This window comes from Polypterus senegalus, chromosome 1 (assembly GCF_016835505.1).
Source record: "Polypterus senegalus isolate Bchr_013 chromosome 1, ASM1683550v1, whole genome shotgun sequence".
NCBI classification, from domain to species: domain Eukaryota; kingdom Metazoa; phylum Chordata; class Cladistia; order Polypteriformes; family Polypteridae; genus Polypterus; species Polypterus senegalus.
In genome coordinates this window covers 162,760,278-162,777,862 of record NC_053154.1, presented here as the reverse complement: position 1 = coordinate 162,777,862, position 17,585 = coordinate 162,760,278, and the positions used below count along the sequence as shown (strand labels likewise).

At 35.9% G+C, this 17,585-nt stretch overlaps 1 protein-coding gene across 4 annotated transcripts in view; it reads left to right on the top strand.

Moving 5' to 3' along the window:
• yeats2 (YEATS domain containing 2) overlaps nucleotides 1-17,585 on the top strand; it is a 143,747-nt gene that overhangs the window by 113,448 nt on the left and 12,714 nt on the right. For 3 of the 4 annotated variants that reach the window (XM_039761706.1, XM_039761687.1, XM_039761680.1), the window contains 3 exons: nucleotides 3,137-3,216; nucleotides 8,710-8,911; nucleotides 12,361-12,590. In XM_039761706.1, coding sequence (XP_039617640.1) covers nucleotides 3,137-3,216; nucleotides 8,710-8,911; nucleotides 12,361-12,590 — 512 coding nt within the window. The remainder of the gene's footprint in view (nucleotides 1-3,136; nucleotides 3,217-8,709; nucleotides 8,912-12,360; nucleotides 12,591-17,585) is intronic. The other variant, XM_039761696.1, reaches the window with a different exon arrangement.

Here is a 17,585-nt window from a genome sequence, read left to right as displayed (position 1 = left end):
TTTAATTATCTTCTAAACACATTAGAAATGTAAAAGAGAAGAAGAAAAACTCAAACGTTTGTGTTTGCATAAGTATTTAAACCTCTGTGTGCTTTGGAAGCTCCAGGTTACACAAATGACAAAGTAATCAAAAATTACAGTCTTTTGACCAAAATGTATCAAAATTAAGTACTGCTTGTGAGTCCTTTATATCTCTCTGGATATAAAATGCACCATTTGACAAAGGAGCATTTTGCTGATGTGAGAAACAAACTCATTGAATTGCATAAGGCAGGAAATGGCTACAAAACTTGAATGTCCCATTAAGCACTGTTGGGTCCATCATTAGAAATTGGAAGGTTCATCATAGCATCCAGACTTCTACTAGAACATGCCATATCTCAAAACTACACATCAGAGCAAGATGTCAAGAGAGGCTACTAAAAATCCAAGGACAAAGCCCTGATCTTAAAGCTATCAAGAATCTGTCTCACTATTTGAAAACTGCAGTCCAGAGGCGCCTTCCCACCAACCTAGAGGATCTCTATAAATTCTGTTATGAAGAATGGGGAAAAATCACTCCTGAACAATTTGCAAAACAAGTACACACTTTTACCAAAAGAATTAAGGCTGTTACTGCAGCAAAAGAGTTCTTGGCAAAGTATTAATGTTTAATTTTGAGTGTTTCTTCTTCAGTTAAATATCTACAAGAAATGGATAATTTTGACTTTGGAAATGTATTGTTACAGCCTAAGGGCTCATTTATACTTCACGCTCAGAACGCGTACGCGCCCGCATCATGGCTGCCACGCGTTCCCAGCGTTCATTTCACGCGTCCTCTGAGCAGGTCCTCAGAAATTAATGCGACGCGTGCGCGAGTTGCAGTACCAGCAAAAAGTCGGGGGGCGCAGTGTGCTAAAAGTCGGAACGTGACGTCAGAGTCTCTGTTTACTATCTACATGTGACAGCAAGCCTCTATGGAGATCCTTCGGGGATCGATGTGCGCACTTTGCTGTTTGATGAATGGCTCAAATACAGCGCTATACATTATGTAGTCGATGTGAAGTTGCAAAAAAAAAAATAGACGGCACAAAAGATGGTATGTGAGACTTTTAAAATGTATCGTGTCATTTATATATGTCTTTTTACTTTTTAATTTTGCAACTTAACAACAGCAACATAATGTATAGCGCTATATTTGAGCCACTGAGAAAAAATAAAGGACACGGTGAAAACATGTACTTTGTGATTAAAGTTGACATTTCGGTTTTAATCTCGAAATTTCCACTTTAACCTTGTAGTTTACTTTATCATTAAAACAGACGGTCGCAAACGCCATCCCAGTTTTAATTGCTACGAGCTTCTTGGACCTGACAGCAGGTAAAGTAAAACAATAAAAAATAGATGGCACAAAAGATGGTATGTGAGACTTTTAAAATGTATTGTGTCATTACGATCGGGAATATGCGACGCTTGAATATAAAAGCACCACGAATGCATCTGTATGTCGGCATTTTGCTTCAGCAGCGAAAGCAGCAATAGATCGCCAAACAGAACAAATTAAATGTATGATATTCCAACTCTCTGCACATTTAGAATCTTTAGATTTATACTTGATATCACTTTCATGATGAAATGCATTAAAATGTGTATGTTACATTTTACATATAATTTCGTTTAAATAATGAATACTGTTAATAAATACACACATGGGGGAATAATTACACACATGGGGGTGTCACGGTGGCGGAGCGATAGCACTGCTGTCTCGCAGGGAGTTATGTTGCTGGTATTCCACACTGTGCTCCGGTTTCCTTCCAAAGATATGCAGATTTGGGGATTTGGTGCCGCTAAAATGACGCTAGTGTATGTGTGTGCTTGTATTCACCTTGCGATGAGCTGAGGCCTCATCAAGGGACTGTTTCTCACTCGTGCCCAATGCTTCCTGGAATGGACACGTACATCCCTGGATTTATGGATTTAATCAATAAACATCCTTTTCAGAGATATTGCGGTAAGGTGTTATCGGAATTTAATAGGTGTTCTAGGCAATTCACAACACAGAGAAGCTGAACATGTTCTCACCACGATAATATCTCGCACTGCCACCTGGTAGATTCCTCCAGATTTACGTAAAGAACGCGCGCAAGTATAAACACTACAACGCTTGCGTAGCAGGAGCGTCCGCTGCAGCATGCGTCGTGTCACGTGAAGTATAAATGAGCCCTAAGAGTTCACATTCCAAATGCTGAATGAATTATGTGTTCAGTTTTTCTGTCATGCAGAAAATTGAGGACTTTCAAGTGGATTGAATACTTTCGCATGCCACTGTGTATATTTATAAATGATATATTTAGTGTTTGTTGGTTTTTATAAAGTTAAGTTATAAATGGACATCAGTGAACCAGTTGTCAGTTCCTGGATGCATTTACAGTGCGGTAGCATTTTAAAATATGTTGCTTTTGTGTACAAATATTCCGTCACAGGTTCTTGATTTAGTACTGTAGAGGTTTCTTTGAAATCATTTACACTTTGTATTTGTTATACATGGCATCTTGATGTAATAATTATGACAATCACATTTTGAGGGAAACTTTTTTGGAAGATAATAGATTTTCAGTTTGGAAAAATCCTTTGTATATAATTGTTTGAGTATTCTGATTATCTAGAGTGAAGGATGATAAAAATGTAAAAGTACATTTTTGTCACTGTCATTGTTGCACAGATTAGGACCTTTTTCACATTAGTGAATTAGTTAAAGAGTAGTGTGGTAAACAATAGTACTTTAGGGATTTTCAAAACTAGATGCGATGTTAATTTTGGAAGAATTAAGTAGGTTAGAATTTTGTTGGGCTGATTGGCCTGTTTTTGTCCAAATTATTCCAATGTGTGTATTTGTGGGTGATTCTGATCAAAGTGGCATTATTGGTGGATATGAAGAAGAAAGTAAACTTTTAAAATGTATAGAAGTAAATACATTTAAATTCTTTCATAATGTTCTGCAGAAACCTCTGGTAATTTTGAGTAGTCTATATACTTCTACATTTTTCTAAAATGAAATTAATATTTTATTGTGTTTTGGTAAATCAATTTCTTGGTCACAGTACTGTATCATTTCTTGTATCTCCTGAACTTTGACTATTTTATTATTTTCTAGCAGATGAGTCAAATCCTTTCTGTGCCATGTCTTTAGAACAGTATTACTCCTGGAATATTGGAAAAAGAAGAGCTACTGAGGTTTGTTATAAAATAACTTAGTATATCATCATGTACTTGAACTTTCTTCAGTAAATTTTCAGAAAGCAAACATTAAACTACCTTCTTCCTGTACATATATTTTGTTTTATTATGTCTTAGTTATAAAATAAAGTTACTTGTGTGGTAGTTCAGCCCAGAGACAGGAAGTCCCAAAACACACACGCTTATTTACAACAAAGTTCTGCACACAACACAATGCCTTGCACCAAACACCCTTGTGTCAGTCCCTTTCACTTCTCTTTCAGACTGCTTTTGCCACCTTTCCACCTCTCGTCCCGAACGTTGCCTTCTTCCTCCCGACTGGCCTCTTTTATAATCATCCGGATGTGCTCCAGGTGTTCTCTGACGAACTTCCGGCAGCACTTCTTGGTGTGGCGGAAGTGCTGGCCTCCAGGGCTCCACGATCCTCTGGGCGCATCAGGTGTGACCACGGACCCCTATAGGGTTGAGCTTCCATGCACCGTTCCCGTGGCCCCCATACAGACCAAGGCGGTCGCCCTCCAGCTGGGCATGGATCCCTTCCATCTGCCACACTTCTTATATTAACTTGTATCTGTAAATGCAAAAGAACCTTTATATACTGTTTTTGACCTTATTTACAATATCCCCAAGTATGGTATTTGAAAACAGTTCTTTTTCCCATTGCAAAATGTAAAAACACAGATAGTAGAAGTAAGTAAACATGTATTAGCAGTTAAATGTTACTTGTCTAGGTGTGTCACATATATACTTTTATCCTTGCATATAGTGCTCACTTTTGTTATTTTATTTTGTCCAATTATTTTTTATTTTGCCTTTATTTAGCCAAGATAATCTGTTAAGCACCAATTAGGAGTTTCAGTGCTTTAAAATTACAAACACATTTAAAACGCAAATTTAAATAGAAATGTTAAATATGATGAAAAGATATCTTTACACGTACAGAGGATATAAAAAGTCTACACACATCTGCCAAATTGATAGATTTTGTATAATAAAAAATAAATAACTACTATTTGTGTTTCACTAAAAAGTTTCTGATTTGTTTTCACCTTTGTATAAACTGCAGTTTTGCAATAAAGGTGGAATAAGTTCAGACAGGATTTATCTTGGTTTCATTTTTATATTACACAAAATTTGCAATTTTGGCAAGGGTGTGTAGACTTATCCATGGTTTATTGAAGAATTATTAACACTTGTATTTTCTTTAAACTAACATATAAAGAAAAAAAAATGAAAGCTTAAGTTTTCTTTACTATTTTGAATGTAGGAAAGAGAAACCACTTGTGTTTAAACATTGAATTTTTGCAACCTCTGACCTAAAGTGTGCCTGATTCTCTGTAGGCATTTCCTTGTGTTTTACTCTTGCAAATTGATTTTATGAGAAAGTTAATCTATTCTGTGATTTTTCTGAATACTTAAATAAATGAAGGTCATTTATGAAAGAACTGGAAGGTAATGATGAACTGAAGTAGAGCTATGCGAATACACTATACACTCACCAGCCACTTTTTTAGGTTCACCATGCTATTACCAGGTTGGATCCCCTTTTGGCTTCAGAACTGCCATAATTCTTCATGGCATAGATTCAACAATGTGCTGGAAATATTCCTCAAGGATATTGATCCATATTGACATGATAGCATCAGGCAGTTGCTGCTGATTTGTCTGCTGCACATCTATGATGCAAATCTCCTGTTCCACCACATCCCAAAGGTGCTCTGTTGGATTGAGATCTGATGACAGTGGAGGCCATTTGAGTACAGTGAACTCATTGTCGTGTTTAAGAAACCAGTTTAAGATGATTTGAGCTGGAAGTAGCCAACAGAAGATGGGTACACTGCAGACATAAAGGGATAGACATGGTCAGCAGTAATACTCAAGTAGGCTGTGTCGTTTAAACGATGCTGAATGAATACTAAGAGGCCCAAAGTGTGCCTGTTGATACAAGGCCAGATGGACCATGTTTATCTAATAAGATAATTAAGCCATGTTTATCTAATAAGATATTTAAACTACATTTACTTTCTATGATCCATTAACTAATGAATTTAAATGCCCACCAACCTAAAAGGTTTTCACTTTTTCCTATATTGATATTGTTGCTTAGATAAGGTGGTCTCATATGAAAATTTCTGTTTATCAAAAAAATTTTTGCCACTTTCTAGAAATTCATTCTGAGTCTTTTTCCATCAATACTTATCCATATGTTTAATGTTTCTTTCCCATATGTTGATGTTCATGATTCTTTCAAAATTGCTGTGGTTACTCTATTACTTAAAAGTATATTCCCCATAATTTATGTATCAGTGGATTATTTCTTATCAAACTGTGTAAAGATTTGTGCTTTTTACCATTTAGCTACAATTTCATAAATCATATAATAATATTTGTTTATGGATATCTACGAAAAGCTTGTAGTACTTGGGTAGCTTTGGTGAGAGTATTATATGATCCTTTTATGAACTGTGAATTGGATAAAGAAGCACATTACAGTAATCCCTCCTCGATCACGGGGGTTGCGTTCCAGACCGCCCTGCACCCTGTGTTGGCTGAGATTGGCTCCAGCAGACCCCTGTGATCCTGTAGTTAGGATATAGTTGGTTGAATAATGGATGGATGGATGGTTGCACAGGCTGAGGTGTAATTCATTTGCACTAAGGTAAGCCTTTGTTTTAGGAAGATAGCAAGGTTTATGGATGTAAAGAAGGGTGCTAATGTAAAAAGTATGTATTACAGTCATGTGGACACAAACAGCTCATCAAGTCCAGGAGGTTGTGACAGTGAGGATAAGTTGTTTCATTTTGAACAACAAAGTGATCCAGCTGAGGAAAAACTTTTTCGTACTGGCAACAAATAAACAAAAACTTTACCATAAAATGAATATACCACACTGAATATAAATTTCCTTTTTTACCAGGTTTTCTAATCTGCTGGGAGGTAGTCTAAATAAAAGAAACTGTGTGCTTTCAGCCATGTCTTGTTGCCAGGTGGCAGAAACAAATAGGCTGCATAGAAGTGTGCATGTTTGTGGTGAAAGCATTACACTAACACATCAAATTTCAGATTAACAAGACAAAGTGTGAAATCAGATTAGTAAAGTAGGGGTTGGCACAGTCAAATTGGGATTCAGCGTCTGCAAAGAACAACGTGTGGAAGCTTGACCAATGTAAGCACCCCAAAGCACAAGTCTCATGTCAATTTAAAGAGGTAAATACCAATTTAGATTGATTATGTGTAGGTATTGTCTAGACGTTTTTCTAATTTTCAGCTTTTGCTATGGTAAGCTCTCATTTCATAGTACTGCAGTAGTGCAAATTCAGCACCTGGTAACTCCTTCACTTTAGTTTGGAATACTAATACTGTACTTTGATGATCAGTGATAATGAAACCATATTCTGTTTTATATTTAGCCAGTCTGCCTGTATTACTTGACTGTGTGGCTGGATACAGCCACTGAAGCTGTTTTGAAGAATGGCACAAAGGGGCTGTTCTGTGGGTTTTAGGCAGAAAAGTGTGCTATTATCCTGAGGTGGTCACAATATATTCAACACAGAAAGACCTTTAACCTTATTATTGCCATCTTTTCTTTAATAACCATTAAAAAAGGTTCTAACCATATACTGTAATTGCTTTTCTGAGTGATTAGTTGAACTGTTTTAACATTTACATTTTAGGATCCTGATGAACATATTTGTCACAGTTGCCCGGTGTGTCTTTTTTTTATAAAGTTCCTGCAAAATTTCAGAACTGCAGTTTATAATTTGTGTGTTCTGAGAGAAATGTATATAGGGTGTATGCTCATACTGCATATTATTGTAGTTGAGCTGAGTTAGGATAAACATACAAAATATTTTGGAATTTCTGTGTAAATTTGATGGAAATGTCAGAGCATGGCACAATCGCAAAATTCCTTGAGTATCTTCTCACACACCAGAGAGTTAAAATTCCTTTACTGTATGAAATTCCTCAAAAATTCCCTTTTATCTGATATTTTTATGATCTGTGGGTTATCATTAATTCATTGTTAACATAAAAGTTATACTTGTTTATTTTCTCCTTAAAAATGTATTCAATGTTCCATCCTGTTTAGACCATTTTTCAACTTCTTTATATGGATTTTTTTCGTATCTAGACTATTGCAAAACCCCCATAATCGCCTTCCCAAGTGATGCCTTCTGAAAATCCAGATTTTGACACACACACGGCTCTGATTTAGTAATACCCCATTTTAAAACCATTAGCACTGAGTCCTTGTTGATCAGCACATTTGGTTTAAAATGCTATCTTTACTTTTAAACGGTCCATTTTATCGGCTCTGTCTGTCCTCATTTTGTCAGCTTTTATTAATCCTTATTTACTCAGTAGAATAAAGAGTCACCTCTTATCTTTTCTGTCCTACATACTGTACATACAGTGTACAGTGCATAAGGGATGTGCATTTACTACTAATTCTCAAATTATTGACCTCACTTTCACTAAGTACTGGCCAGATACAGCCACTAGAATAAAGGCTGTTTTGTTTTTCATTAACATTTTCAAGATTTTCTATGCAGAATATTTAGCTAACTAGTGACAATAATTATTCATTTATATTTATTTCCTTTAAACATGTTGCATTTTTGGTGTAATTTGCCTTTTACACAGCATGAGAAATTCACTGCTGAAATGATTCTCTGAATTATCAAAGCTTTTTTTTTCCACTTTAGTGTTGTTTTTGGTTCATTATAGTACTATAAATATTCAAAACATGAGTTTTATTTAAAAGAAAAATTAACTAATAAATCCTGGGTTGTTTTGTTAATGATGTTAATCACATTTTTAAAATTTAAAGTCCATATTAAAAGATTTCAATAAAAAGATTTGGTTTATTTTGAAAAATACTGTAGTATAATGTATACAGTATGGGTTATGAAATATTGCAATTTCTGACAAAACATCATTTGGCTATGCAATCTTTAATGAAAATAGATGCTGTGAAAAAGCAAAGATTTCATGGCCAATACAAGACATTGAAAATCACTTGTTTTAAATTTGAAAGTATTTTTATTGCTATAATCATGAAGTGCAATTATTTGGCTTTGTATCAGTTTAAACCTAATGTGCCAAGCTCCACTGACACTGAATTTAAATTTCTTAAAAAAATACTTGACTGTCTTTAAATCCAGTTTTATAAAAGTTTTTATTTCTTCCATGTGAAATACAGTAATTGCATGAACTTTGCTCTTAAAACCAACCACATCCTATAAAGCAACCCACCCAGTTGGGCATAAAATTAACTATGTCTTCTTAAAGTTGTATTTACTAGAAGGACCTGTTTAATTTACATGGTATGATGGCCATTTTGGAAAATGTCAAGATCACTTCCTTGATTTTTTTGTTTCTTTTTATCGTATAAAAAATGAGCATGAAGTAACTGTGAGTTAGTTTTTGTCGGTAATTACATGGTCAGTGCCAGATAATAAAAAAATACACTTATGTCTCCCCCTTCAGTGGCAGCGAGCTATTGCAGTTAAGAAAGTTCTTCATGAGATTTTGCAGAAATCGCAGAAGTTTGCCAGCATAACTCCATTCAAAACCAAACAGATTGTTACGTGGTGCCGCCATCGTGGCTATACACCACCAGATACTGAACTTCAAGGCAATGAAGAAAATTCCATAGAAGACATCTTGACACAGATTGACAATGAACCAGGTAATATGTATGGATTTTTAATTATAAACTTAGGTTACTAAACATATAATAATATCAGAAAAAGTATACATTTTATTTATTGTTAGAGTACCAAGGAGTAGTCTCACAGATCCATACACCATTAGAGACAACTATGAATGAATTGGGCTTAAAAGTGGGTGGGAACAATTAGATGGTTCACTGAGTGTCATATTTCTAAACCAATCTAACACCTCATGAAGAAATCACTCGAAGTAGAGGCAGTGATTTTGACCTGCAAAGACCAATGGTGCCATTGTAAGCCTGCTCCGACAGAGAGCAAGCTTCTGATTACAATTAAATGTCTAATGCTGAGAAGTCTCCTAAAGCAGCGGTTTCCAAACTGTGGTATGCGGAGCCTTTTCAGGTGGTACGCATTGCGGTCCCTGAAATTTTATTTATCTGTGCAAAACCCTTTATGACAAGCCTGTTGTGAGCAAAAACCAATGAAACTGTTTAAATACAATAATATGTGGATTCCCAAATTTAGTGTGGTGTGAAATTTCGTCATCTGAATAAATAAAACCTATTATTCGAATCAGTATTTAGTTCATTTAACGCTACCATAATTCCGTTTCGTGGAAGTCAACTTCTACTTCTTCACTGAGCTTTTGGTCACTAGATGAAAGCACAACGCCGACACTATTTAGTCTTCGGTAACTCTGCCTCACAGAAACCACTTGCGTTTGTTGTTATACATGCACTGCCGCTGTATCGCATCGTAGTCACTAGATCTAAGTATCAAACCGATACCATTTCATCTTCGGTAACTGCGTCACATACAGGCCAAAGGCAGGATTTAGTTTCAGGGCAGAATTTATCAATTTATGTACATGCACACATTTTTTCATTAATTTTATGCCTAATTTCTTCCAATTCTTTAACTTTTATTCAGATTTCGGGGCGGTTTAGACCTGAACTCCCCCACCTACAGTTATCCCTCCCTTTCTTCAAGGTACGGGTGGTACACAACGCAACTCACTTAACCTCAGAGGCCCTGTCCTAAAGGACCCCTATTAAACATAAAAATTTTATATTGCATGTGTTAAAAATAAGCATAACCTGTTATAAGGGGAAAAACCTTTCTATAAAATCAGATTATACAGTTGCATTCAAAAACATCAATGGGCTAGCGGTAACAATGAGCAATACGTTGTTGCAGGTGCTGTGTGAGCTGTCTGTTGTTCACTGTTACGATGAACGATGTTGAAGTTCACATGAGGTTGAAAGAGCTGGCAGCTACTTTTGTGAAAATTTGAAATGCAAAATATGCATTTGATGTAGACAGTATGTCACACCCCATCAAAAGAAGGTGAAATGAAGAATTAAGAAAGCTGGTAAAGAAGAAAACCACAGGATATGTGGATGTCGGTACTCAAAACACCCAAACTGGTAAATGTGCCTAACATTAGCAACTAGTAACATCATTAGTAACTAGTAACATCACTCCACAAGAACCACAAAGGAGGCTGCATCTGCTTTCTAACTGCAGAGCTAAACGTATAATTTAAGAAAGTTAATATTACTGCCTAATTGGAAATGCAAGCATGCTGTGCTAGAATATAACCACAATCATTTTAACATGTAGAATATACATAGCCCCCACTAGTTCTCTAAACACTATTTACTATTTTATGGTATATAGTGATGTAATTGTCAAAATGAGGGAAAGATATCATAGCAGACGGAAGCACTTCACAAACGCATGAAGCTGAGCACCTGCAGCGGTCTAATCATTAAAGCTTCATTTACCTTCTGCTACTGAGCTTCTGAATTGATTACTGCAATTTTAGCTTTCTGTTTTCTCTCGGTGTCAAGTCTTTTGTTCTATTCCTTTTTCTGTCTCCATGTCCTTCAGTAGTTATTTTTATATATTATACCAATACATACATGAGTAGAAATGGGACACTGTCATCCTGAATATTTAAAATGCACAGACTGGAGGAAATTGCCAGTGGGTTATTAGGGACAAACCTTGTGGATGGAGCCTTTTCAGTGGAAAATATCACATCTTTTCACTACATACCTTTAAGAGAGCTGCCCCCAGAGGTGTGTTGTCATTCACAAATCATTTCTGTCTCTGAAACGCTAACCATGGAATAACTTTTGAATGTGTAACTAATGGCTGTTTTCCCTATATCGTATTATCTGTATTATCTAGTCTACTCTCGTTCTTTTTTTTTTTTTTGTCTTTAAAAATCTTCTATATATTCTGTTCTATACAAGTTAGCTTTTTGTTTCTCTAAGTGGGTTTCTTATTTTTATTTTGCTCAACCTATTGATACAGAAGTTTTTTTTGTAATTGTTTTATCATATAAAAATTATCTTTGTGTTAATTTGTGTGTAAAATATATTTACTAAATGCAGCTGTTGAATAAATGGACTTCAATCGAGCACATCTCCCATTAAACTTCACAGCTTTATTATACTTGTAAGCAAAGGAAAAGATATATGGAAATGTCTATATGCTCTAGCACTGAGGAAACCTTTAACTGTTGGTATGATATTGATTTGGAAAAAATAGATAATTCATTAACAATCTATATTGGTACATAATAACCTACTCTTTTTAAGCATTTTTACATATACCTTAGCGTTTTCTAGCTATTGCAGCAATACTTTCTTTATTATGTTTCATTCTGTTACTGATTAGCTTCAGCTGTACAGAATGACAAGTGTTGGTGTAGTTGAGATTAAACACTTTACCATTTCACAATGTCAGTCCAAGTTAGTTCAGCAGTACTGATGATACTGGAGGCTGAGGGAGAAAAGAAATATTTTATCACCACGGAAATGTTACAGTTGGCATAGTGCCACAGATATTGTTAAAGTAAAATCTCAATAATGAGTATATTCGAATAATTCCACCAACCTCATATTGTATAAAATTAAAGACAAAAATCTTAGCATATTTAAGCTTAGCAATGTTCTTATTGGACAACCATGAAATCATTGCTCTAACTTTGCAGAACTGTATTAAGTCTTTAACTGAATAAGCTAGTCGTGCAACTGACAAGTTTCCAGTTGGATCTGTGGTATTATGTGTAACATTTTCCACTTTTTGCACAAGTGAACAAATTAAAGACGACTGAATATACAACGTATGATTTCTCCAAAATAACCCGTTCCTGGCTTGCTTTTTTTGCTATCTTTTGCTCTCTACCGTCTGGACTTTCTTTTCTGATGAAAACTAATGAGAGGCAACAGACTGAGCACAATGTCCTCTCATCATAACAATGAAAATTCTGAACTGCATATAAACTCTTGTACAGCCATCTCTTGAAAGGAGTATAAAAGTGTTCTATATAACTGTCAGAGATGTTACTGTACAAAATAAGAGGACTGTCACTTTCATCAAGTGAAATTGTGTAACTAGTTTTAAATTTTTAATTGTCACTTTTAATAATCTCCATGTTCATTGTTCTTTGTAGAGTTCCCTTCCACATATGATACTGCCGATGATCTTTGTCAGAGGTTGGAAAATTTGCAAAAGCTTTTGAAGACTGAACAGGAGCCTGAAGATGAGTTTGTGGATGTTACTGGAGTAAAGGAACTGTCCAACACAGAGATCAAGCAGGAAAATGAAGAGGAAAATGAAGAAGTCAAATTCTATATGGGACTCTCGCCTTCTATGGAATATGTAAGAGAGTCTGCTGAACAGGTAAAAATAGTTACATTTCTATTTAATAAAGCTTTTTGAGCCAAGAATTTCAGGAATAAAATTACCATTCTTTTTACTTTGGATTTATAAAAAAAATTAAAAACAATTTTTCAAATATTGGTAATTACCAGCTGTGTTACACAGCATAGTTAGATAAATTTCCTAAGATAATTGGCCTCAGTTATAATGCTTAGGGTTAATCTTATGTACCAAAAGTACTCCGATACAGTCAACCCTCATTTATCGCGGTTAAACCATTCCAGACTCAGACTCTGCCTCGATAAATTAATTTCCGTGAAGTAGGATTCTTTATTTATAAATCGAATATTTTCACAGTTAGAGTATAGAAAACATGTTTGCAACCTTCTGAATACATTTTCTAACATTATTAGAGCCCTCTAGACATGAAATAACACCCTTTTTAGTCAAATGTTTAAACTATGCTCCATGACAAGACAGAGATGACGGTTCCGTCTCACAATTAAAAGAATGCAAATATATCTTCCTCTTCAAAGAAATGCGCGTCAGGAGCAGAGAATGTCAGAGAGAGGGAGCGAGTGAGAAAAGCAAACAATCAAAAATCAATAGGGCTGTGTGGGCTTTTAAGTATGCCAGGCACCGCCGGACAAAGCAGCTACAAGGAAAAGAATAGAAGTAGGTGGGAGGTGAGGAAAATTGGGCAGATTTTGTTTAGCAAAATTTCTAGTTTGGAAATAGTGGAAAAATTGTGTTAAAGGGAAGCTAAATGTGGAGTATAATTGTTCGTAGGATGCAAAGACATCATCTATGTACAGATCTCTAATTGATTTAATCCTGTATGTCTTCCAAACATTAAAAACCGTGTAAGTTTGAGAGGGTGGTAAAGGGTGGTTATCGTGCAGAGGTGCCATAGATAAAAGCTTCTCTATCTTGAAGTACTTCCTACATTGGTTTCATATTCTGAGTGAAATGAAGCACAATTGGGTTGTTAGTATATTGACGATAACTTGTATTAACTGGGACACAAAGCAAGGAATATAATGAAGTAGGCTACTGCAGGATTTTATTTCTCTTGCAGATCAAGCCTCTGTGTGTTCATTACAAAAGAAGTTAAACAATGTGGCAGCCTGTAATTATGCAAAGCATTTTATTTTCTTTAATGCCATAAGCATTATGTATAAATATATTCTGTATATAATATATTAGTTCATAAATGACATTTTAAGGATGTTTTATTTATTTTGTATTTTTATTTTCACTGAACAATAAGCCTACTACAGAATTTAATTTTGTTAATAAAAAAATTAACAGGTAACACCTGAGGTCAATAATTTAATTCTAAGAATACCAGAGTAATATCAAACATATTGCTTCTAGGCATCTGGTTATGTAGGAGCTTAGTGTAAATAGTTTTTCAAAGAAATAAAGAGAAAAAAATTGGAATCATTATCAGAATTGGCCGTTCAAGTAACATGGCATTTGTGATCAGCATCAGCCCTAAATAAACCTGATTAGAACATCCATCCAGCCATCTGTCTGTCCATCCATCCCTCCATCTACAGCCCCAACGTTAAAATATGTTGGGATGGTATGGAAATAACAAAAAGAGAAAGCAGTAATTTCAAAATTAATTTGACTTAATTTTTAAAATTAAAATTGACTTAATTAATTTTAAATCTATCCCAAACAGTGTAAACATGAGATATTTAATGTTTAGTCTTGTAAACCTCATTTTTTCATAAATACACATACATTCTTGTCATTGAGGGCCTGCAACACATTCCAAAAAAGTTAGAATGGGTCAGTTTTAGGGCCAATAATGTGTTAAAAATAGAAAATAATAAGGTGAGTAGATAATGTTCACCAGGGGCCTCATTTATAACGCCGTGCGCGGAACTCGCACTATAACATGGAATAAGCACAAATGTGGGAATGAGCATACGCACAGAAAAATCCAGATGCAGAAATCTGTGTGTACGCAAACTTCCACGTTCTTCCGCTGTATAAATCCCGATCAGCGTGAAAAGTAATGCTTGTGCATGCGCCTGCTGTCCCGCCAAAACTCTTCCCAGAATTACGCCTCTTTGAATATGCAAATCAAAATAAATAGCCCTTAAGCTCAGCGTTCTGTGAAAAACCAATGGCAAAAGCACAGGGGAAAATATACGAATTTCAGCGAATACCAAGTGAAGGCAAGGAAAAACGTACTATTTGTTGGTTTAAACAGTGGTATAAACAGCAAAAGGAAGTTGATTGAGTGACATAGCGTGTCGAAGAAACTCGAAAGCACAAAATCGCACAGTGCTGTAACATATCAAAGTTGCTGTGTAAAGGCAAGTCGTAGCCCACCGTCTGAGTGTCATATGAAAGCTTATTAGAGTACAGAGAAAAAAAAATAGGCACACAGTTGGGAAAAAAAGCATGAAATGTCAACTTTAATTTCGAAATTTCCACATTAATCACGTAGTTCATTTTGTCATTAAAGTAGAACATCATAAACTTCAATCCCATCGTAACTAAAGTAGCATGTTAAATGCTTTGTTTTGTATTTGATCTTCTATGTGCTTTATGTGTGTGAATCACTACGTGCTTCCGGGTTTTGTCTTCCTCAGACAGGACACAGAATCTATTACATTCGTAATATTACAGCTCTCTAAATAATTCAAATACTGAGATGTATACGTGATATCTTTTTCATGATGATAGGAATGAAAGCATGTTATTAAACTTGGGAACACAGTGGAGCAGTGTTTGTGCACGACCTTCGATGAAATTATTGCAGCAGTACTGTCTCTTTCAAACGTACTAACCTCCAATTGCTGTCCTTACTTTTCTTTCTCGAAATACCCAATCGGCACACAATCAGCTCTGTGATAGACGTTAAGCCATCTGTCATGTTTTTTGGGAAGGGTAAAGTGCCTAATTATTGAGCATTTCCATTTGTGGGTAGTTGTTGTGTTCAGGTATGCATGCTCTGTAATGTTTGTCCTTCCTGAGCCGCCTTAGAGGGGGGCATTCTCTATGTGGGTAATGTATCTGCCACGGACACATAGAGTGAAGTTCATCCTGACTGTTTAGTCCTATGGTAGCATAGCCGGTAAGTTTATATTTGTAAAATGTTACCGTTCTGTACTGCTACGTGTAGTTTAAATCTGTTGTCAAAATGTTTGCATGCTGAATATTATATTTTTTTACTTGTAGTTTCACACCTGCTCTTTATTAATAAACAGGAGATTTGTACGCCTCGTGTCAAGTCAGTCTCCGGGTCGTCTTATTGATCAAGGGAGGAGTTTAGCTGCCTGAATATCTATTACCACGTACGTAATAGTGAGATCAGAACAGTGAAACGGCTACTTCCTGGCAGGCTTTATAATGGATTGAACGGACCGGATACTGCATCTGTGCCGCTATAGAGTTGTGCAGAGGTACAGCTCTGCATGCCCCTGCCAACGTTGATTAAATGCAATCAGATTCCTGATAACAGATCACAATTTCCCACACCAGAGGTAGCCCTTCAGCATGCACATCTAAAACATCTAGCTTCCTAGATCCCTGAACTTGATCTGCAGGCTCAGATACTATTGCTCCTTGGGAGAAACATTATAAGGGTTCATAAAGTTAAAAAACAAGTAAATGGCTCACACAATTCTCCTTATGCCCAGAAATTGGACCTAGGATGGGTCATAGTAGGTGATGTTTGCTTGTGAGATGTGCACAAGCCTTCAAGTGTTAGTACTTTGTTTACAAATACATTGGGAAATGGTCGTCCATCCCTTTTTCAGCCATGCCCTAATTGTCTCTCTGTAAAAGAAACTTACAATTCTACCAAACAACCCAGTCAGCTCCAGAGCCCTTACAATGTTGACTCACTCTGTGATGGGGAGGAGAATCATTTGGGGTGCACAGTTTTCCTGAGGACAACAAAATTGCCCTTTCTATTGAAGATAAAGCCTTCCTAAAAGTCATGAAGGCAGGACTGTTTAAGGATGCCTCAAACAGCTGGGTGGCTTCACTCCCTTTTAAACCTCAGAGACAATGTCTCCCTAAAAACAGGGAGGAAGCCTTAAATCGTTTCTGTTCTCTCAGACGTGCGTTCCAAAAGAAACCAGAGATGAAAGAGCACTTCTTTTCCTTTATGGAGAAAATATTTGAAAATAAGCATGCAGAGATTGCACCTAGTCTTAAAGAAAAGGAAGAGTGTTGGTACCTTCCAATATTTGGGGTGTATCACCCAAAGAAGCCGGAGAAAATTAGAGTAGTGTTTGACTCCAGCTCTAAATACAGAGGGGTTTCTTTAAATGATGTGCTCCTTACTGGTCCAGACTTGAACAATAAACTTCTCGGGTGCTTATCCGATTTCGCAAAGTTTCTATTGCCTTTATAGCCGATATTCAGCAAATGTTCCATTGTTTCCTTGTCAGAGAATCAATCAATCAATCAATCAACATTTATTTATATAGCACATATTCATACAAAAAAATGTAGCTCAAAGTGCTTTACAAAATGAATAGAGAAATAGAAGACACAATAAAAGATAAACATAAGTCAACATTAATTAACATAGAATAAGAGTAAGGTCCGATGGCCAGGGTGGACAGAAAAAACAAAAAAAAACTCCAAAGGCTGGAGAAAAAAATAAAATATGTAGGGGTTCCAGACCAAGAGACCGCCCAGTCCCCTCTGGGCAATCTACCTAACATAAATCAAACAGTCCTCTTTGTATTTAGCATTTTCATCGAAGGACCTGATGATGATGGTCACGTAGACTTTTGCCTTTTAGTCCATCAATGTTGGAGCATCATGATGCTTTGAGTAGGTGGTGGTGGCAGCCGCCACCACAAAGAAACCGGAAAAAGAAACAGAAGAGAGTAGGGGTCAGTGCAGATTTTAGAGCCACCATGAATAGTTATTATGAAGAATTGAACATACAGAGTATCAGTATTAAGTTAAAGTGAAGTTATAAAAAGGCCATGTTAAAGTAATGTGTTTTCAGCAGTGTTTTAAAGTGCTCTACTG